The 23,669-nt window shown below is 45.7% G+C and overlaps 1 protein-coding gene across 1 annotated transcript; it reads right to left on the bottom strand.

The window, feature by feature from the left end:
* Nucleotides 1-4,229: 4,229 nt before the first annotated feature.
* ubtd1b (ubiquitin domain containing 1b) lies at nucleotides 4,230-20,931 on the bottom strand. The gene is made up of 4 exons (XM_012869238.3): nucleotides 20,209-20,931; nucleotides 8,811-9,038; nucleotides 8,571-8,728; nucleotides 4,230-8,497 (listed from the first exon to the last, which is right to left on the bottom strand). The coding sequence occupies exons 1-4, from the start codon at nucleotides 20,279-20,281 to the stop codon at nucleotides 8,228-8,230; spliced, it is 729 nt and encodes a 242-aa protein (XP_012724692.2). The 5' UTR covers nucleotides 20,282-20,931; the 3' UTR covers nucleotides 4,230-8,227.
* Between the last annotated feature and the right edge of the window lie 2,738 nt (nucleotides 20,932-23,669).

Here is a 23,669-nt window from a genome sequence, read left to right as displayed (position 1 = left end):
CCTGAACCTCCAGCACACAAACAAAATGCTCTAACTACTAGGCCATCACATCCCAGGCCAATGACTTTGGCTCAAATGTTATCAATGACATAAATGGAAAATGTAATTTTGATTCCACTTGGCGCTATGCTTTATTAAATCCATTTTATGTCCTCATCACTTTAGAGAACATACCTTTGACTTCAAGGTACAACACAACCAACAGCAACTTTTATCGCAATGTTCATAGTACAGGATACCACCAGAGCAAAGCACACTCTTTGCAAGTAATGTCCACTTTAGTTCTACATTGAGACGCAGTTTGCTGCTTTTCTCTTGACATTATTGTCTTTATCTTTCCATGCCTAATGACAAACTAACCAAGTTTAATGCTCTGTAAATAGTCTATGAGTGCCCCCAGTGGTCATATCAGAAAATTGGTCAGACTTGAAGCCACTTCAGTGGCATAGCCAGAAATTGCATTTTGGCCTAATAAAAATTGGTGGGCTAAATAATTATATTATAAACTATGTTTATTTGTAAGTTGCACATTATTAAATTCACTATGGAGAAGATACAGGCTGAGGAGAATGAGAAAAGACCTTCTCTGTTCATGTGAACATCTTTGAATTGACAGTGGAAAAAAAGTAATCAGGACCCATCGCCTATAAGATGATTTAGAGCTATACACACGGCAGAGTAGCTTCTGGATCATTTAAACTGCGGCAGCCTGTCAAAGTCATTGTATCCATTGCTTAACACCATGTCACTAAGTAACAGCCGTTGTCGCATCATCAATCCAGACATTAAACACAATATTACAGTTAACAGTTAAAAAGGTTGTAGATACGGTTGGCCTCATGCTTCAAGTCCTGCAGCATTTGAAGCATGCAGCGGTTGTTACGTTGTGTCTTTACACATGATCCTGCTGCTCTGCTCCTGCTCTTGTAGATTATCACATTTCATTACCTTTGTTGTCACCTTTCACAGCGACAGGTTTCTCATCTCAACCTCCACACTAACCAGACATAATATCCCCTGTATTTGCGCAAGGGCACCTTTAAGTGCGTAATTACACATGCTGAAGGCTGAGTTTAAAGCTGTTCTCCGAGAAGATGTTTCATGTTTTTGCTCCAAGTCCAAGTGGACCCAGTACATGGACTCCTGCTTTGCCTTTAAGCCTACAGGAAATAGCAATATAGGGAATAGCACTTTTATATTGTGTCCCCGTATTCCGAGTATAGCCGCAGCCCTTTAGCTCTTCCAACATCTCCTTGTTGGAAGCGCCGCCGGTTTAGTGAAAGCTAGGACATGAAGCTTTCCGTTTTCATGTTTGGGACAAGCATAAATTCCATTTTATTCTGCTTCATTTTATTTTATGATGATTTTTTTATGATGATTTTAAGTGACACCACTAAAAAGTAATTTTCAAAATAAAGCAACTTAATTGGGTGGGCCTTGGCCCAGCCAGGCCCACCCATAGCGATGCCCCTGATCAGGAGATGAGTTAATCTTCAATGGTGCACACAGAGCGTCTGCATAGCATTGAATGAGATAAAGTTACCTTCCTATCAAGTGATTTCGAAGTCACGACTTCATAACATTGAATTTCTCAGCATGTCCAGTGAAGGTCTGTGGCACCAATGCAATAGGCTTGACCTTACAGCACACATTTTCCCGGTCCCTGATGTGAAAGTTACTTAAAAGGTATAGTGGACGATTTTTCCGGAAATGTAGGTGAGAAACGTCCAAATTGCCTTTTGAATAACGGCACATGCACAAGACCATCCTACCTTCTCTTCCGCTCCTCAGGGAGATTGTGTGAAAGAATCTCCCGAAAAACACTCTGGTCTTATTTACTTCTTCTGAGGCCTTCCTCTTCTTCTCATAAACTTAGCTTAGTTTAACAAAGTTTGCTTCTTGCAACTCTTGCCGAATGGGTGAAAATGAAGCTCACTGAATACATAAACACTAGAAATCTGCATGCCCCCTGATCCCCCTAAGCCATAAAAAGATTGTCCACTATACCTTTAAGGTCATTTAAACACAAGGCATATGTGCAATAGTGTGACGAAGGTAGTTGCGTTTCTCTTTGGACCAGGTTCACAGTGACATAAAAAAAGAATTGTGCATTTGCAACAACAAATGTCTTTATTTTCACCTCTGAGATACTAAAAAGGGCATAAAAACCTGATAAGGGGGGGTCTGACACCCAGAACCTTAATGTTTAATTAAGTTTAACCTCAGTTGGGGTGTATTTCTCAGAGATTACAGTAACAGAACCCTATGACATAATGTTACATAACTACTGACTACACGCTTGTGTGGGGGTGTGTATGGTAAACTACTGGTCAGCGGGACTGGAAGCCACAGAAGATGGAATTGCTGCCTGTAGGCTGGGATTTTCCACTTGTGGAGGGAACTGTTATAGGGTTTGTGGAGGGCTGGGATAGCAGAGATGGGCTGGCCAGTTGAGTGCTTATTTCTTTTAACAAATTCAAACTCAGAGTTTTCAAACCACACAGAAAACAGTTCAATTTAACATAGCCAGAGACGTAAAGGAAATGTACTTTAGTCTCTTTAATTGGTGCCATTGCTGTGGTTTTGGGACGATTGCCAAAGAATCCTATGAGGCAGTTTTGCTACACGGAAAAAACAGTAAGAGACAACATAAAGGAAAAGAAATGCCTAAATCCAGTGATTCTCTTATACATCGGTATGTGACCAGGTCCCTGAAACCTCTCTGCTGTGGCGCCAGGTCATCACGGGTCCGTCGGCATTCAGGGTAAGGCCACTGGGCAAGTGACCACAAAGCACAGCTTTCCCTGTGAAATCCCACCATCAATGGGGCTTTTTTTTTATTTATTTTTTTTTTGCAGGCTCAGTGTACCGCAGACATCCACAGACTCTCAGTTGACCGTTTTGCAGAAACCAAGACAGAAAAAGACAGAGCTTTACGGCCTTAGACCATCCTCTCTATGCACGCAGATAGTGCAGGAATGGGATCATTACATAACGATTCCAAAATGCCTTCTGTGGCTTTTTTAAAATGGTGCTGCTGGAGAAAGGCTGACTCTTCTAAACACCTAGTCCCAGCAGCTTCCTGTCGCTGAGACAAAGATAAGCAGAAAACAGATGTTCCTTGTAATAAACACAGCTAAAGATTCTAAATTGTAATCACCTTTTTTACTTAGTAAATGCCAAATACAAGAGCGCCATCTAGTTATTCGTGCTGTAAGAGAAATATATAAAAGATTGTGTGATTAACGAGTGGCTGCCAAGCAATGCGCCGTAGAAAGAAAAACTGTGCTCTGTGTTATTCTGGAAGGTTTTATACAATTGTGAAACACTTAAGTTCTTTAATTGCGTGTCAGACTGCACAGGAAAGAAGAAAATATGAAAATAGACGAAGTCTGAGTTCATAAACATGCACTTTTTCCTTCAATCCGTCAGTCAGGTGCTGCGCAGACAGATTTCTGCCAAAAGTCACAAGACTGAAACAAACAAGGCTGTGTTGATATGTTCTGTAACCCTTGCTCCCCAACCGTACACATGAGCATAGCGCCATCTTGTGGCAGAGACAGGGCTACAGCAGCTCAACAAATTCGATTTTATTCAAATTCAAACGTATTTCACTTCTAGGTTTCAAGCGTTTGTTTGTCAGTTGTGATGACTCTGGCTTACGGTTAATAACCCAAAATTATGTTTTTCTGAAAACTCTAATATAATGTGAGGCGTTTTGGAGACATTTTCAATATGTAAAAGGTGAGAGGAAAAGGAAGATGACTGTTCAGATAGTGCTGGATCCACTGATTAATGGGAAAGTTGAGTGGAAGGAGAAAAATGCAGTAGAAAATGGTGCACAAGAAACAGGGACACAGCCTTGAGAGAATTAAGAAGCAAAATGTTGATGCAGTAATTCATGCAAAAGGAGCCCGGAAACCAATATTAATTGTATGCACAGTGCAGCATGTGGACCTGTAATGTTCAACTTTTCTAAGACATTGAATTTTAGAGATTTCATAACCTGTAAGCCATAATCATCAGAATAAAATAATTGAAATATATCACCGTGCATACTGAATGCACATAATGCATGACTTTCACTATTTAAACTTAATTACTGATTTACAAAATGTATTGAGAATCACTTGTGGACTGGCTGCAGCAAGAAAAAAAAAAATAAAAAAATACAAAAACATACATAATGTATCCAGATCCCCTAAAGGAAAAACTGAAGCGCGAGTTTGTTTTTTTTACAAGTTTAACTTTATTCAACAGTTTAAAAACATGATTTTACATGAAATCAGCATGTAAATGAACTTAACAGTAAAATAAGTTGTAAATATATTCATAATATCCATAACATTTCTCTCTGACTAAATAAATCCATTTTAAAACATATTTTAGTGCTTTAGATATGGCTGTTCTGCTGTGAAAACAATGAGAAAGTCTAAGCTAACCCTATAGCATAAGGGCATTTATAGTTCTTAAAGGCAAGAATAGTAATACATGAAGTGGTAGCCGCTGCTGATTTCAGAATATTAAAATCTCTTTGTCTCCTGTTATGGCTTTTATTCATCTGATTTTATCTCATAGCTGTAGTTGTGGTCCATTTGTGTAGTGTGAAAGCGAATGGGTACAATTTTTAGATCACTTTGTCAGGTTTTCTGTTCTGAGGTGTAGAAATGTACCCAAATGTCATTGATTTTACTGATTCTACTTCTGCTGCTCCAGGCTGAGGATGACAATACCCAGAGTTTCCAATGTGGAGAGACTGAAGGGCTGAGACTCCAATCTCTGAGGGAATCCAGCAAGCAACACTTCTCAACGTTTCTGACTGAATTTCCCTCCCAGAAGGTTAACGTTTCAGAAAAAATGATCCCAGCAAAAATAAACCGCTTTTGGTAAAAAAAAAGAAAAAAAAAAAAGAAATTTCTTCCCCAAACGTGCAAAACCAAATACAGGCGAAACGACTCAAGTGAGAGAAATTCACAGCTTTGAAAACTAACAAAACATTTGTGTCGCGCTCCAAGCAACTCTCAGGGGTGAGGAGGAAGAGGAGGAGAGCAGCAAAGACCAGAGGAGACGGAGCGAGAAGCGGACCTGCGCTGGGCGGCGTACGTCCTGGAGAATACGCTGAAGAGGAGAGGTTTGTCCAACACGCCGTCTAGGGAACCCTCTTACTCACATGGCTTTGTGTCACAGATTGTACAGAGCGGGAGTTTTAAAACCATTAAAAAGAAAACATTTACAATAACAAAATGTTGTTCACCGAACGTCGGAATTAGAAGACCCCATAAATTATTCTAATAATTCTTTTTAAAGCTTTGGGCACGCTTCTAAGATGATTTAAAGCAATCCTTACAATCTTAGTGTAATTTGATAGAACATGGTTTCTTAACCAATCAGAGAAATGAACAGGTCTGCGAAGAGGAAGCACTAAATGCTCTGCTTACAGATACGCAGTAGAAGCTGGGATAAAACTCAAACGTCTGATGAAGCTGCTAATGGATCTGGAGCCGTTTAAGGTGGACGGTTAAAGACTCTCAGTCTTTACGGCTTGCTTCATCGGCCCCAAAGAACTGCAGAAAGATTTGTTTTGTGGTTCTTTGCAAACCTTTAAGTCCCTTTTAGTTTAAATAAAGATAAAGAGACAAAGGACAAGGACAGGGACGAATAAACGTCTAAATGAAAAGGCCAGAGAAGTACTCGGGGCTCAATCAGCAGAGATGGCGTTACGACAGACGTGATCAATGAACTCCCCCCTCTGAACGGGAGAGAGGGTCAGGCTTCACAGCTAAGACTGGCAGGACTCACTGCTCAGCGAAGGTTAGGGGGTCAGACTGCTCAGGTCCATTCAAGAACAGGGGTGAGTACATTCAGTGCAAAGATACCCCTTAGAGACCACGGAGGGCCGCTGCTGCTGATTATCTGACTTGGTGAGCCCCGCTGGCCTGTACCCGGCTCTGGGCTCTACTCTCACACGACCCGCGGCTGCTCCTCGGCTGGATCCAGAACCGCAAACACCGCAAGGTCTACCGTATTGCACATGTGGGGGAAAAACTGGTTGTTCAAGTCTGCAACAGTGTGGGTGGAGAATCCCTTTAAGAAGGCCTGGTACAGGGTTAGGTGATGGCTCTGCTGGACCATGGAGCAACAGGAGCGGTGAGTGAAAACAGCCAGTCGTCACATTTAAAGCTCATCTACCTGCTGTCAGACAGGTCTGAAACTCACCTGACCAGGGAGTAACAATGGTTCAATGTTTTCCATTTTGATCTCAGATCTTAGGAGGAGAATGAGATTGTTTCTGGTCATTTCTCCTGAATATTCCCACTGGATAAATGTTAAAGACCAATCTGCTAACTGGGATGAGGCGTGGGCCGGTACAATGTACCGTTTCACAGCATCGCCTTATCAACACAGCTCAGGCAGCTGACTGGCAGTGCTCAGCAACAAGGAAAAGTGAAAAACGTGGCCCCTTTGTCTGCGTCCTACTAAAAAGGAGCTCAGGCCACTGATAGGGGTCAGGAAACCTTCACGATTTCAGTGCACAAGTTAAGAAGTCTTTCAGCTCGAGTATCAAAAGTTATTTGACTTGGAAATTTTGCCATCGACTGCGTGGTAACATGAGAACAATGGATTCCATTTGTTTTTGGCTAAAAGCTTTTTTAACAGAGCTGCAATCGGTCCAAATAGTCTGTTTTGTTTTAAATAGAGTTTTACTGTCGGTAATGTCAAGCTTAAAGGGAAGCTTAGAATAAAAAACTAAAAATCCGATCCATATTGGGAATCTTTCCTGAGGCTCAGAGGGTTTGGGTTTTTAGCAGTCCCTGCATCTGGCGGCTAACAGCCATCTTTGATCCTCTGGGAGGTTGAGTCAGAGCTGGTGTGAGCGGCCTCTCCCATAAAAACGCTTGAAAAGGCATCGTCGCCTAAACTGCTGAGCTCAGTTTGCATTATAAAAAAAAACTAAAATATCCTTTCATGTATTCAACTTGGCAGCATGTAGCTTTATTTCTAAAACGGCTGAAAATGGGACAGCGAGTGAAACTGGGTTTGAGAGCTGTCAGTCTTACTCAGCGAGATATTTACGTTCCCAAGTCTCAGACTGATCTATGCTTCCCAACTCATCGTTTTTTCAAGCTTCACTGTTAGCCTAATGGGGGCGCATTGAGGCAGCAAGTAAACCCGCCGTAGCAAACTGCTCCTAACAATCCCTAAGATAGGACAACTAAAACTAAAACGAGGTGCTGCAGCGGCCATTGGAACCCACCAATGAGTCTACGTCCTTCTATGGGCGTGGGATGGCAGCTTTGACTCACCGCTCCACGTGGCCATGTCCGCTGGCTGGTGAAGAGACGCGTCCCCGTATAGTTACTGGGCTACCAAGTGATTACAATCATCAGCTGGACAGAGAGAGAGAAATCCCCTCCACAGGAAGGTGTTGGGGGGGGCTGAGTGGACAACACGGAGGGCGGTGTGGCTCCACCTAGTGGTCATGAAGCAGTCAGTAAGGCAGCTGGAAGGAACTCTTGGTTACACACCAGCCTTCTACAGAAAACTGGGTTTTATCATGGGGTGAACGAGGTTTCTTCTCCTGCATCAACACATGTAGAAGACAGCATAATAAAGGGCAGCAGTGACAGCAATCATTGATTTGACTCTAAAAAAATACACAGGGTTTAGCCTATAATAGGAAACCTAAAATCCTCTTTTTTTTTTTTATCTTGAAGGCACACAATCTACCGCAGAAGTATAGCAAGAACCTGTAAATGTGCAAAACAGCTCAGTTAGTATTTTGTTGATAAGAGAACGGGAAAGAAGTCGTCTCCCGTCTTCTGCTCCACCGAGGGAGGTGGAGGAGAAGGGGGCGGAGCTGACGGGCGGTGGGGGGGAGAATCCAACGCCGACCCGTCTGCGTCTCGTCGGTTGGCACTGGATGATGCAGATGAAGGCGCCGAGGCGGAGTCTGTGAGCAGCTGTGACGGGCGAGGAGAGGCCGGCGTGAGGCAGCGCAGCGCTTTGACCTATGAGTGCTTAACAGAGGGCGAGGGTTTGCGGCGCTCTGCTCCTCCAGAGGAGATGAACAAACAGAAACTGTGTTGAATGAAAGGAAGCAGCACTTTTCATTTATTCCCTCTTTTTTCCGCTTCGAGTCCAAAACTTCCACTTTCTCCCAGTAACAGCAGCGTCAGATGGGGGAGGAGAAGGGATCCCTCTGCTGCTTCGCCCCGCTATCGGCGGCTCACTGGGGCGCGGGTGGGGGGGTGCTGGTTACGGGCGAGGCTCTGGGGCCTCCGGACGCTTGTGCGTTGACGATGACCTGGATGACGAAGTCCTTCTGGATCTTAGTGTCCTGCAGCCGCGTCTTGTCCGTCAGCAGCTTACCGGAGAAGAACCAGCGCTGCTGCAGCACGTCCATGTCCTCCTGGGCCTGCAGCTGCTTCTTCAGCTGCCCGATGGTGTCGGCCATGCTGGCGCTGAGACGCACGTCCTTCCCCGTGGACAGTCGTACCTGGAGAGGAGCGCGGGAGTCAGAGCGGGAAAAGCGTGGACGGTCTCGGCCTCTTGGCCCTGACGGTAATTACCTTGAGCTGAAACTCTTTCTTAGATGCTACGGGCGGCTCGGGGCTGTCGCTGGGGTCCTCGTCGCTGCACTCTGAGATGAGGTTGACGGGCGGCGCTAGGCAGTAGACGGGCAGCTGGTAGCGGTTCCCCAGCTCGTCGTAACATTCGCTGAGAGTCCCTGCGAAGGGATGGGAGAAAAAAAACAGACATGACCAGATGGTTTCATGTCTTTTGAGCGGAGCGCTGGGTGTGCTGCTCACCGTGGGGCAGCGTGATGCTGGCCCCGTCCACTATGGCCTGGGCCAGCTCGTGGTCGTTGCACTCCAGGGCCACGGCGGCGGCTTTCAGGGCGTCCCAGATCTCCTTGCGGCCCTCGAAGGCCGGCGCCGTGTCCCAGAACTCGTCCCGCTTGCTCCGCAGCTGGCCCTCCGTCATGGGGTAGTCGCTCTTCCACTTGGGCCGCTCTTTCTTCAGCGGCTCGTTACGGCCTGCGGACGAGGACAGGGCGGTGTCAATTTGGCAGGAGGGACAGCACGCTGCTACAGCGAGAGAAATATTCAAGGCGTTTACACGTCTTATCACGTGACTACATAAACAGCGATTTGTTTTTCACTAAGATTACTTTGTGACATATAATTGTGAAGCAGAAGGAATGCGTGGTTTTCCGTTCGGACACGTCTGCTAAGTTCTTGGCTCTGTGGTTGTTCTCTCAAGAACCTGCTTAGAATAAACCACACAGATTGGATGCCGCTGATTTTATTTAGGGGTATCAGAGTAAAGGGGAGCAAATAAGAAAAAAATACACGGCAGACTTCAGGTTTTGGCTCGTAGGACAAAACTAAAACTACGCCTCTTCCTTCTGCTTCACATGTACGCTCTGCTGATCACATCAAATATTGAAACCAAGTGAAGTGTGCAGTTCTAACGTGTCCAAATGTTTAAGAGGCGCACATACTTTTCCCACACTGCATCTGGTTAGCATCCAACAACCCCATTCAGAGCCTGGATGTGCTCTGCCCAGTTTCTTTTGAACACCATTTGACTGGATTTGCATTTCAGGACTCCGACAGAAGACTTGTCTACGTTTGTAGTTCAGACATTCGCAAACACACACAACGGTTCCACCACTGGTAGTCCAGCAGGTCTGTAAACAGCATCACGGCCCGTAATGATAAAACCAGCAGAGTTCAGGGCTTTGCGTTGAGCTCCTGCAGCAGCATGGACAGCTCCTCTCTGACCCGTCTGGACACGTCTGTGGTTGTCATACGGGGGTTTAGACGTGCAGGTCTGGAAGATGTGCCATGGAACAGAGGAGGCAGGACACCACAGAGCTTCACCCTCGTTTTTAAGCAGCAACCAAGTGACAGGAGAGACTAAATCCGTCACCGGAGACGGCAAACACTGCCAGCGCACACCGGCGTGTCATCCCGGTCTAAAATTAGCAGGCGCTGCCGAGTCTGCAATATGCATGAAGCACGCGTGGCCTGCCTGTGTCTGTGTAACCTTACCTGTGTGATCCACCGTCGGTACCGACCCGAGGCGCAGGCAGGACTTCTGCCGCTTCCAGTTATTTACTGAAAGCCACCAAACGAGTCCCCGCTCCGGTTTGTTTTTAGTTTAATAATCAGACCGCCACTGAAACCTTCCTCTGAAACAACAGGAAGCAGTTCCTCCAGCGTTTGTCAAAAGCACCCTTTTTATAGTAAAATGGAAGGAAAATGATGGTAAGCTTAAAGTACTTCTTGATTCTGAGATTGACCAACTCAGAAATACATGCATTAGTGACCATATTTAAAAAAAATATGGCATTTAGATAATGATTGCACCTTTAAAAGGTTATTTTTTTTAAAAAGGACTAAAAATTGTCTCGCCGCCGCTAGACGCAATATCCACAACTTGGGTCACGTGGTACGATGATGAAGGTTGTTGATGTAGCTCAGGCTACGCTACAGAGAGTATACAACAACAAGTTCACATGGTGAATCAGAAAGTGAGGATTTTAACACGAAAGACAGCGTAAGCGTCTGTTACCATTCGTGTAAGTCTGAGAAAAATATTTTAGGAGAATAAACCAGATGGGTTGCTGGTGTATAACTGGAATCGGGGCTTATAATCACGGTTCTGCCGGATAGTTGGGATGTAAACACGGAAACAACTCGTCGAAGCCTGATTGTCTGGCATCGTTTATGACGGCTGAAAATCGCCAAAACAGCACATAAAAGAAAAAGACGTACATTCAGCACAAACCACAGTGTCTCAGCATTATGTGTTCCCAGAATTTTACTTAATAACCTGGACCTGAGCGAGGCTGTAGAACCAAACTCAACAAAGTCCATTTCCCATTTCTAAATTTCCTCGGCTTCGATTGAAAGGGCTACCATAAATAATCAACTGAATTGAATTTGAATTCATACAATCCCATCTCTGGCCAAATCACTACAAATGACACATGAAATCCAGGCATAAGTGCCGTGGGATTCTAATATATAGCAACTTGTATGGTCTCAGGATGTACTTTAAAACAATATGAACCCACAGCTGAGATGGAGTCAGTGTCAGAAAGTGTGAAGAGGAGGCCATAAGCATCCACTACGTTATGTCTAAAGAGACGTTTTGCTTAGTCCACTTGAATTAAACCCGATCAGAGCAGCAAATGTTGCTGGGCCTTTTGAAAAAAAGACAAGTTAGAATTTTTGATAAAGATCTACTGTAGGAAGCATCGTTAAATAAACACCCTTTTATGTCTATTTGGAGGTTTAAAAAAAAGAAAAAAAAGTATGGATGGATGGGATGTTGATATTTGTACATAATGTAAAAAAAAAAATAAAAATCATAGTTTCCAACATAAAAAAATATTGATTTAAAATTAAATATTACAGGCATTATTATTATTATTATTCCAAACCTGCATTTATGATTATATTTACATTTAAATGCCATAATAAAATCATAATTTGTAGGCAAAGTTATTAAGAGCAACTGTGGAAGGTCCAAAGAGCCACAGGTAGCAGACCCCTGGCCCAGACTAAGCAGATGGAGGACACAGGATGGTTTTTGTTTTTTTGCCTATATCATGTGAACAACTTATTGCTGTGTTATGTGGTTTGTTTTCTGAAAAACACGAACAAATATAGGCCATTATTTTAGGAAGGTGATGATACTAAAGCTTGTTTTCTGATTCGCCGTCAGCTGAGCCGATTATACGTGGGTGACATTTCCATGAGAGGGGAGAGGGCATCTAGCTGGGTCTAAACTGGAATATTTGACCATGGTGGGAAAAAGGCAGCAGGTTCAACGTAAGAGAAATCATCAGTTCACCAGATTCTGTTTGCAGCTTGACAGAGGAGAAAGAAGCAATCTTTCTCCAGTCAGTGAACTGGTCAAAGCCAACGCCACCAGCTTGCCTAACAACACGCCCAAGAGTGGAAGCTGGATGTGCCTGTGGGACGGATCGGTTAGCAGCCGGCATCAGTGAGGAGTTTAAAACTGAAGTCAGAAGAGGAAGGAAGTGTATGTAAAGCTATCAAAATGAAAGCGTGTTCTACAGAGGCTCATTGTTCAACACAACCGACTGCATTTAAGGCTGAGCCCGGCTACGCTGTGGAGGAAGCTCACGTCGGCCGCTTGTCTCCGGGGTCCCGTTCTTTGGGTCACGATCCGCACCTTGAGACGGAGGTCGAGGGTCGGCACGTAGACGGAGCGGTAAACTGTGAGCGTAGCTTTCCGGCTCGGCTCCTTCTCCACCACAGCAGACCGGAGCAGCGCCCGCACCGCTGCGGATGAAGCCCCCAGCTCCCGCTTCCTGACGTCTACCGGCATTCCCAGACGAGGGGTTAGCGCCAACGTCACGGAGAGCGTTCAGCAACAAACAAATTCCCAGCGGATTTAAAGCGACAGCCGCATCCCCCGTTTGTAGGCAATTAACCTGAAGTATAGGCGTACTTGAACTTACTTTAGAACACTTTGGCCTTTGAGAGCTTCCACAGCCCAGCGAAGCAGGTGCTTTACATGCGTATTTGTTTAGAAAAGTGCAGCTCAGGCGGAGCCGACCAGTGGCTGGAGCTGAACGCAGACTGAGGCAGAGCTTCACCTGCAGGCTGCACACGGGGAACCCTTTGCCCACATACAGCGGTCAGGGGGAAACCGGCCCACAACAGTCCCTTTGCTTACAGAACAAAGAGAGACGCATTCATGGAAAGCACATCAATTAACATGTCAACGTCAGGAGATGATCGTAGTAGTTGCTATCTGCTACACGGACTGTTGCTGTGGGCCTAAGACCTAAAGCCCGGTACAAACCTGTTAACAGAACTTAATTCACACGCTTTACAGAACATAAGCACCTGGGTCAGTCAACGCCGTGAATGAGTACCCATTCTGTCAATTCTAGGGTTGACTGTGATGGGGTTGTCAACAGCATTGATGCTCAAACTCTGTATCTGGATACAATACTAACGAGAACGGGTATCGATACTAAATGTTTTAGCATACGAGGAAAACCCCAAAGATCTTGACCAGCCTGTGAGCAAACAGAGCTTTAAGTGGTGCAACCAAGTCAAGCAGCACAACAAACTTGGCCGAACATCTCAAGGACCGACACCCTGGCCTTCATAATCAATTCTGACAGGTTAATAGATTAAAGTTCCTGTTCATTATTTAATTTAATACATTAAACGTATTACCGATGTCAGCGCCACTGTTGGTCCACATTAATGTGTGATTAGCTGTGGTTAGCATGCTACAGGCATGGGCTATATTTGGGTCATTTATTTAGCATTAATTTGCACTTATTATACTAACGTTTGTGTTTCTGCTGAGAAAGCATGTGCCATGGTGAGATAGAAAAAGGGGAGTTTTTCATGTCAATCAAATATTTTTAGGCCTTTAATATTTGTCATTTTTTTTTATACCTGTGGTATCGAAAATGGAATCGAGTGCCGAATATTTTCCTGGGTATCGACATGAAGTTTGAAACTTTAGTATCGTGACAACCCTGGACTGTGACTGTGCCAGAGAAACGTTCTAATGACAAACAGGAACAAACCATCTTTGATGCTGTTGTACAACCAGCAGAACCCAAAGGTCTGCTCTACACTAGGAGAACCCGGGCGGACTGATCCAGCCGGAAGGCTCCATCATCACCATCATCATCATCATGATTCCTGCAGATAGCAGCACAAGCGCTAGGCTGAACACAACAGCAGCAGGCGTAACAACGATCTCTTGGCACCTTGTAGACTGTTCTTGAGAACAGTCTACAAGGTGAACCTTCCCAGGAGGGTCTGACCAACCAAGATAGCCCCAAGAGCGCATCCACGAAGTCGCAAAAGACCCCAGAACAGGGTCCAAAGAACTGCAGGCCACACTGCCTCGGTTAAGGTCAGAGTTCACGCCTCCATCGTCAGAGAGACTGATCCGAAGGTGTGTTACACCCCGTTACACCTAGTATAAAAGTAACACCGTATTTTAGAAAGCGAACATCACAGCAACAGAAGAACATGGTGGTGGTGGTGTGATGGTGTGGGGCTGATAAATGGACCCATGAACTCTGCTGTCCACCAAAAACCCTGAAGGAGAAGGTGCGGCCATCTGTTCAGGACCAGCTTGGCTTCTGCAGCAGAACAATGACCCAGAACAGACCAGCAAGTCCAGACCTTTGAGTGGCCTAGTCAAAGTCCTGACCCGAGTCTTATTGAGATGCTGTGGCATAACCTTAAAAAGTCAACTCGCGCTCCGAAATCCTCCAATTCTGCAAAGGTGAGTGGACCGACATTCCTCCGCAGCTCCGGAAAAGACTCACTGGATAAGAAAAACCTTTTTCCTTACCCGTGTCGTCTTTGACTAATATTTAAATTAGTTTGACGTTGTGAAACACTAAAGTGGAAGGGGGGGGGGGGTCAACACTGTCCCAGAGACAGCAACTGGGATTTCATCCTACTGTCCCTCAAGCGGTGAGCCGGGCGGTGCCCAAATGAGCATCGGAACTGAAACCGCTCGCTTCAAAATGTTTTGCTCCCGAAATTACGGAGAAAGAAACGACGGGTATAGCTGTGGTTTTGTGGATGAAAAAACACAAACGCAACGGGCAGCAACAAAAGGACGTTCCCTGGAGAGCGGACACAAACAGAGCGATGAAGCAACGCGTTGCAGACGCATGAAGCAACAGCGAGCCGTTTTTGCTCCTGCTGGGCTCATAAAGGCAGAGGCTGCCTAGAAGCAGCTCGACTTTATGAGCGCTAATGAAAGGCGTTGCCAGCAAAACAAGTTCTGCTGCCATTTTTACACACACACACGAGCTGAAGAATAGGAAGGAAGAAAGAATAATCAAGAGGAGGGTCTGAATGCAACTTTGTGTTGATGCCTGAGAAATGTCCAGCGACGGTGAACCCTGCGCCGGGCCCCAGGTGGCCTTCCACCTGGCACAAAAACAAAAACAAAAACGCAACACGACTGAAACCAAGCGGAGCGCAGGTGTTTGGGTTTTAATCAGTGCTCGCCCCCTCCTCGGTGAACGCCGGCGGCTGCTTATCTGCCTTGATGAGGCCGGCAGCGTCGCTGCTGAAGGCCTTTTGCGCTGACCAGAGGCAGATGGAGCGATTTCACCAGAAACTGCATGTGACACCTGATGCTCTATAGAGGCAACCACAGATATATGCCACTGCCTCTATGTGGGCATGTTTACGGCGGTAAACCATCAGTAGACGCGCGGCGATCCCATACCCGGCTCGGATAACGTCTGGAGAACCAGCACACGTTTCCTTGTGCTGACCTGACCAGCCACATTGTACTGGTGGGAGTTTAGGTTTTATGGGGCTTGTAAGGGTGCAGCAACAACCGCACTGCATTGTGGGATGCCCAAACATCAGGAAACCGGCTTCTGTCTGTTTACACTGTCTTTGAGCTCATAGCAAACAGATAATGAGCAGTCTATCCAGCTACTGGGAGGTTGGGGGGGGGGGGATAATCCACCATATCCATCTAAAGAAAAAGGCCTTCCTGAAAATGTTGCTTCCAGCAGATGTTTATCTTGGCATAGAAATAATGTAGAATACCTACATGGCCATTCTTAGTGACTCTACCACCTCAGTCCTTTCAAAAACAGATTTGGCATTAAAGGTTTCATGATAACCAGCTGGCATCAGTCGCAGCTGCTGTTCACAATATGCATAGTGAAACTACCCTTTGCAAACGAGGATCCTATTCAGGACATCCCTTGTGACTAGTGTGGTCAAAATAATCGATATCTCAATTTAATCCATACAACAGCAGAGGCTCAACCCCGCCACTCCCTGCAGCTTTTCCTGCCCGTCATAACTCTGCTGCTGGAGGTTTTTAAACTCCGCCATCGTGGCGGGTACAGCCAGAAATTAAAAAAAAAAATCATAAAATAAATAGGTAAAAAAATCATAACCCTGTTTATCGGCAAGATAAACGCAAAAGCTTTGTTGGGAGGAGCTTCTCTAAGGCAGACAGAGAGGAAAAACTTAATTAGCTCTGCTAATGCTACAAGGTTCCTTTAGAAGCTTAATCACACTTATAGCAAACTAAGACGGTCAGTAAAGCTCCTGTATCTACATCAGTGAAGACGTAGGCCTCCTGGAAGACATAAGCTAACGCTACACGCTTATATATTAGCTTCAGAGACACAGACAGCCCAGTGACGGGGTTCTGTCGATCTGAGCTCCCACGTCGAGATGCGCTTCCCAGGTGGGCAGCTCTAAACCGCGCAACGCTCCGTTCTACGGCGGTAAGGGCCGACGCAGGGAAACGCTGACCAGCTGACAGCTCAGCCGGCCTAGAAATAGAGAAGCAACAAAAACTATTGTTTCTCCATTTAGCTGGAAAGACGCTGAAGCCGACGGGACCTAAAAACAACAACAACGCCGACTAAGGCTGATGGAGCAGAACGACGTGAGAAGCCAAAGCTCTTCCGGCTGATCGCTGAAGAAAATCTCATGCAAAATAAGCAGGAAGGCAGCGACAGTGCGGGGCAGCTGCAGGATACATTTGCATGGACCAGACAGTTCTTCAATCTGTAAAAATACGTCTGTGTGTGCGCCAGATCCATGTTTGTTTGGAAAGCATTTGTTTAAGCTGAGAATGAGTCTTCATTTGTCCCTCAGTAGCAACATTTAATTGTATCAGTTGAATTTACAGGCACTAAAGATAAGACCGTATAACCAAACAACACAAGCTCTACTGTCATATATTTCTCTAATCGGGGGCTGAATTGTCCCCTGCCTACTGGTTTGACCATAATTAAAGAAGTCAGAGTTTATCGTACTGTAATAAATCCTTTTAGTTGTTAACCAGAAATATCCCTGCGCCTTCAAAACAAATGTCGTGGTATCAAAAATGATATCGGGTATCTTTTCTCAGTATCCGTGTCGCGTTTGAAACGTTAGCATGGAGACTCGGCAGTGAAAAGTAAGAGGTGAACGGAGTGTCGGTTCATCGCACCAGGCTGAAAAACTGAAAGCAGACATGCTCCGACACGGCAGCCCAGCCAGGAAAGGGAGCCACTTGCCTTTTTTAAAGAGAACTTGATGACTAATGAAAGCGAGAAAAGCCCTCAGAACAAAATGGCAGCAGAAAACGACGACGCGTGAAGTCAAGCAGCAGCAATAAAGAGGCAGCGGAGCCAGTGATTTATTGCTCTTTTTGGCAGAGGAGCGAGGCAGACAGAACAGACTCCCTGCAGGAGACAACCCTGTGAAGCGCCGGCTTTCTTCTACATGTGGGAGCTTTTCCTTTCACACATTAAACCTTGCTGCTATGGTGCTAAAAAGAAAAGAAAGATTCATACATGCAATTCATTTTTCAGTAAGTAAAGAGGGGTTGCAACACTATTTGTAATTATTTTGACAAGAACGGGTAAATTTTTTTATTCCAGCAACTGGTTTGCTTTTTTTTATTACACAAAAACAGAGAAAAAAAAAAAAACAATGAAACGGTCATCAAAGAAAATAAGAACAGAGTGCGCTCGCAGCGAAGTCGACGCAACAATTAACCGAACGGCGGATAATTAAAAAGAACCCACATGAGCCTTTGCGTGGTTCTGACTTCCTGTGAGTGTGGATAAGGGCGCGGCCGGCGAAGGGGTCTGGTGACGCCGCAGGACACGAAGATACTCGTCCTTCTTTTTCTAAGCAAGCCGTTATCGCAGGCAGAGCGTGCTGATATGAATCCCGGCAGGAAATGATCACCAGCCGCTGCCACAACCCTGACGACAGCTCCAACTTTAATCGGCTGCTTACTGCCGCTTGGAACCCATATTAGGGGTTCGCTTTGGGACGCAGACGTGATGGCAGGCCTCGAGTTTACTTCTGCATGAAGCTGGCTGCAATATTTAAAGAAAAAAAAAGAAGAAACCTGTGAAAGAGGTGCAAACAAAGCAGAAGATGTTCATCCTGGCAGCCAGGTGCTTGTTATAAGCAACATGTCGGCCATGACGGACACCAGCGGTAATCCCAGAAGCACTTTATGCTCGCCGTGAAGCTTTAGAGACAGGAAGATTATTCCTGAAAGGAAAACGTTCAAGACGAAGTTCCTAGCAGCAAACGTCCCGGCAGGTTCACCTCCAGGGAAAGCGAGTTGGAGCGCAAGAAAAATGTCAAACATCCCAGGAACAGCAGCCTGGACCCCGCAGGCCTCCGCTAAGTGAGGTCAAGTGTGGAAAAGAGGAAAAATACGTGGCAGGTAGGGCTGCTTTGACACAGTCTTCTACCAGAACATGGAGCAGGTCAAAGAGGACCATGATGCACTGCTCCACCAGGTCCTCCTGCCTGCTTAGAAAGTCAAGAGTCAAAGCTGAGCATGTTAAACTAGAGGCCGACCGATGCAGCTTTTTTAAGGCCGATTATTGTGACATCAGTCCAACCCACACCCGATGTGTGCCGCCGATTCTGAAAGTCGAGGGTTTTTTTTCTCCATATATCCATATATATACAAATATCGGTCGGCCTCTATATATAAAAAACACCCTTATGATATTAATGCTACTAGACGAGCCCAGACTGGAGCGCTGTGGCATCTCTATACAGAAATGACTGAATGCATGTAAAACCATGCTAAAGAGCCACAGAGTGGAAAGATGCGCCAAGAACGTCTGCAGGTCGATGAGACGAATGAAGCCAGACAGGGGATGATGGCGCGGATGACGATGCTGGTTCTAAATCAGAAAAAACAGACACCAGGGTGGTGTTTATGACAAGTTATCGTTAGAGAGATTAGAGCACTCACAAAAAGAAAACTTAAAACCCAGTTAGGAGTTGTCGTCTGAGGCTCACTTTGATGACGTGAAAGCAACAGAGGCAGCTTCCAGTTTGTTCAGTCGCAGTGTTTGGTCTAGCCGTAAATGTAGCGTTCAGCCAGAGTGGCGCTCCTACTGTCCAGATTCTGACAAAGTGTGGGAACTCGTCTGTGTTTAAGAGCCTCAAAGCGTAAAAGTCTGGATGAGCCGCAGAGATTCGCATATCAGGCAGTAGAATCTGCTGCCCTAACTCCCACTGCTCGTCCACTCCACAGATCTGCCGTTGATGCAAGCCAGACAGAAAGAAAGGGGAAGCTTTTTTTTTTAAAGTATTCTTCAAAAACAAAGTTACGACATCCTGTTTAAAATTTCCCAAAAAGCAAAGTAGGGAACACGGCTAATGTGGAAGAAGGCCGTCTGCTCAGGCGAGAGCGACACTTGACCGTTATTGCAAAAGCGCGTGGCGTGAAACCGACACTGCGCGTCACATGGCGGGGGCAGCGTCATGCTGTGGGGAGAAGACGTCTCTGGCAAAGCTGAGCCCGAGCTTATCGGGTCGACGGCTGGAGCTAAACGCCAGACGACCCTGGAGGAAAACCTGCTAAAGTAGCCAAAACATGGAGGCGGAGCCACGGGTGGATTGGTTTAGTTCACAGCGGGTGTTAGAATGGGACGGCAAAAAGAAATAAGTCCTGTTACGGGACTTTAATTGAACTTCAACAGCTGCTCCATCCAGTCTGAGGGAGAGGAGAGAAAAAAAAAAAGGGACTTCCAATCATTTTAATTTCTAGTTGTGCAAAGCCGGTAGAGACACATCCCTAAAGACTTGAGGCTGTAATTGGAGCCAAAGCTGGCTCTACGAAACCCTGACTCAGTGGGGCGGGAGACTAATCCACGCCAGACTACATTTTTCTCACTGCAAAATATAGAAAACCACCTAACCTTTTACTTCCACTTCACAATCAAGCCCCACGTCCCTGTAAAATACGGCCATGCTTTGTGACCAACATGATGAACTGGCTAGGGGGTGAAAACTTTGCAGGACACCGTTGAACCTTTTCACCACAGATCTGTGGACAGTGTTTGAGCTGTTGCAGGGCTGCAAAAACGAAACTATTTGTTAACTTACATCAGAAGTAAACTTGGAAATGACCCAGAGCATATTTTGGCAGAACCCCGCTGCAGATCAAAGCGCTGGCTTCCTGGATTTGAAGCCGATAAAAAAAGGAAGCCAGCTTATTATCTTTACTTATTTATTTAACACAGATCCAGGATAACAACTGGGCCGATCTGATGTCTGGTGCGGAATAATGCACGCCACGGCAACAAGCGGAGGTGACCAGTCGGATTGAAAAGAGATCAAAGCGCCGTTTGTGGCGATAAAGTTCTTTTTTTTAAAGTCTCACCTCCTCGTCCACCGTTCCTGGACGACCCTCGGTTCTGCGAGTCTTCCCAGTATCTTCCCACGCATCCTCCCATGGCTGGAGGAGCTCTGGACGCTCTCTCTCTCTCTCTATGTCCGCCGATTGTCACTGGATGACCAGGGGGCCCATGGCGGACCTGGACGAGGAACTAGGTCCGACACGGAGGGGCACCGGTGGCAGGTAGGACGCTCTGAGCCTGACGTCTCATCCGTGTCCACAGTGTGGGCGATGCAGAGAAGGCGTTTCACAACTCGGAGCCCGAGGTCTCAAGTCGGTTTGAGGGCTTTCTCGTCTTGTGTGAGAGGACCGCGTTTATGCTTGAAGCCGACAGCGCGTGACAAAACAGCCGCTGTTTTAGCTTCTCGGCACCAACGTGTCTGGGTTCCAGCTCGCGCGCCCTTACGGGTCACTTGGGAGACGGTCGCAACGCGCTAACCGAGCTACCCAGTTAGCCAGTTAGTAAACACAAAACTTCAGCCAACCGACATAATTTTTCCCCCCCGCTTGCTGGAAGTCATACAGGCGCCAGGGAAGAAGTTGTGGTGCCCACGGAAGCCCAGAGCGAAGACGGACTAGGTTCACCCACGAAGCTGTCTCAATAGCAGCGCGTTTTACACGGAAAACGTTTCCTCGCGCTGGTAAAAAGGTGACTCGGAGCGGTGAGCTAACGCCACCGAACTTTTTTTTTTTTGACACGCATGCGCACAAGCAGAGAGGCAGGTAGGTTCATCTTTAAAGGGAACTGCTGAGTTACCGTACGGCACTTTTATCACACCCTGCTTCCGCTCTGTTTACTGCATTTACTCAACAGATGTGGACTAATAAAGAAAATTGTTTAAAAAAAATAATAATTTTACTTGGTTTTAGTTTTGTTTCTTGTCTGTTATTCAGTTAGTTGGGCTATTTTTTTTTTACCTGATCTCGAAAGGAAATGGTGAATGTTTTGCCTGTTCATAAATACTAACACAGAGAGATAACGTCAATAACCATAACGGAGGGAAATTAATGCAAAGCTTCAATAAAATTTTACTGTAGCTTTGCATTATTTTTCTTAGTTGGGCTATTTTTTATTTTATTTTGATTAACTTCTTCTGAATTGGGTCCTTTTTAAAACATACCGATTTTTTTTCGATATTCAATTCCCTTCAGTTTCTGTGAAGCTGAACTCAAATAATAACGGGGGTAAAAATTTGGTTGACAAGGTTTTAGTTGTTCTTCTTATGTTCTTCAGTTAGGTTGAAGTGAAAATTGCTTGAACATAAAAACGTTTGAAGATTTATATAAAATGTGAAGTCCACAAAATTATTGTGTATAATCCCTATACTTAAGTTATGTAAAATATTAAGTATGACGTATAGCTAAGTCATGATTATCGGACACATTTTTTTTTTTCATCGCAAAGGCGGAAACGGTCTTCTATATCCTTTTTCACGAATTGTGATGTTTGGAATTCCGACAGTACATGAATGCATCACCCAGTTCAAACTATGTCAAGTCGAGAGCATGCTTTGCCATTTGAGAAAAAAAATCTTTCTTAAAAAAAGATAGCTGCTGCTAACTCAAAGCCTGTTTATTTGTTGTCGTTTGTTTTATTCCGTGGCTTTTGATGCAGCTACAGAGACGCAAGTTGTTCGTGACCCACCTGAGCTTTCTCGCGCATGCGCTGCAGCGCCCAGCAAGAGCGAGAGAGGCGCGATGGCCGCAGAAAGTCCTCCGCTGCTGTCTCTGGTGGAGGAATTTGTCTCCGGACTACAGGACAGCAAGGCAAAGGATGCTGCCACAGGTAAGCGTGGCTCCTCCCTGGACGTGCGTGACGTTCCAGGGAAGGAGTCGGCGTTGGAAGAGGCGCCAGGGAGTTCTGCCGGGCTGCGCTTAAAGGAGGCGCTGCTGCCTTAACTAGCTAACTTAGCACCACAACATCCTGTGTGGTAACGCGACAGCCCCGCGATACAAAACAAGTATGCCTTGAAGCTGTTATTTTCTCTTATTTCTCTCCGAGGCTGCACGCCATTAGGAGCTTTATTTTGTGCTGTCACTCGACTTTCGGGTTGCCAGTCCGCTGCGGTTTAACCGCACGCTGCCTGCTAGCTACTGCTGATGTGTTTAGGTCCGCATGGTTAAAAAAAAACAAACAAAAAAAAACATTCTGTCAGCGAACCCTCTGAAATGATCTTTGAACCCGCCAGTACAGCTGGGTCTTCTGTAGGTCCGGAGAAGAGGTGACTTCGTTTACCCACGCGTGTTTGCGCGGAGTTTGGTGCGTTCAGGTGCAGCTTACTAAACTCCTTTCTGTCTGTTCAGGTGTCAGAGATGGACGGTTCACGGTCCTGCAGCTGGTGGAGGCACTGGGGTGAGCTTTCAGCATCTTTCCAGGGAACACAGCAAAGATCACCAACACATTGTCTAAAGGATCGTCTAGCTGGTGTTGGCTTTTATCCGTTTTAGAGCTGGCTGAAGTAAAAAGTTTTGGGAAAATAGATGCTACGCTATAACGTATCACCTGCACACAGTTGCAGGTAGATGTTCACATTTTCTTAGGATTAGCGTCAATGTCATTCATTTGGGGCTTTATTGGTACTGAGTATACATATAAACAAGTATCCACACGCTGTCAGCGTGGTTTCAAATGATCAGGGAAACCGTGCGGATCAAGGTCAGAACCTTTTGAAGCCGCTGGCCGAAGCAGGAGGGTTCTCATCCACAGTAAGATGTGCCCGGCACCAGCTACGGGTTACAGGCCACTAAGCGAGGAAGCAGCCGTTACTATAAAACCATACGTTTCTGAGAACTAGATGGCATCATGAAAAAAAAGAACATTATGTGAAAATACTGAAGCAGCAACTTGAGAGACATCAGCTAGGAAGGTAACCGGTCTTCCAAAAGGACCCTAAGAATACCACCGAGCTAAATACAAAGCAACATGAAGTGCTGTCATGAGCACCAAAAGGTTGTGGAAGGATTTTTTTTTTCTTTAAGTTTACTTCATATGGACAGATAACAGAGAAACTGTGAGAGCAGCAGTCCCATGCGTGCATCATGCTGCCTGTAGTCATGGGGAATGAGTTGTAAGTCACACTAACAACATAGTATCACCATGTATCATCCATGTATCAAACCTTTAACTGTGCGGCTCTTGATCAGTAGATAAGCAGCGAAACCTGGAAGCAGTCCTCCCTTTGCATCACTCCATCCACCTTGTGGGATATACCAGCTCCACTGGCAGCCCCACAGCCTGATGCCGACTCTACCGTGCTTTACAGCTGGCCCACTTTTCTTAGACTAAAAAGCATCTCCTTAACTCAGCCAAACATCCATCTAGAGGTAGCTCAATGTTTTCATTTTTTTTTCTTCAAAACTTTTCTCCTGAAGACATTCAGCTTCTTTATTTTGGCACCGTCACACTTAAGCCATGCCTAAAGGTGTCAGTTTGGGAGCCAGGAGTT

This window comes from Fundulus heteroclitus, chromosome 10, assembly GCF_011125445.2.
Source record: "Fundulus heteroclitus isolate FHET01 chromosome 10, MU-UCD_Fhet_4.1, whole genome shotgun sequence".
NCBI classification, from domain to species: domain Eukaryota; kingdom Metazoa; phylum Chordata; class Actinopteri; order Cyprinodontiformes; family Fundulidae; genus Fundulus; species Fundulus heteroclitus.
This window is presented reverse-complemented; position numbering and strand designations above follow the sequence as displayed.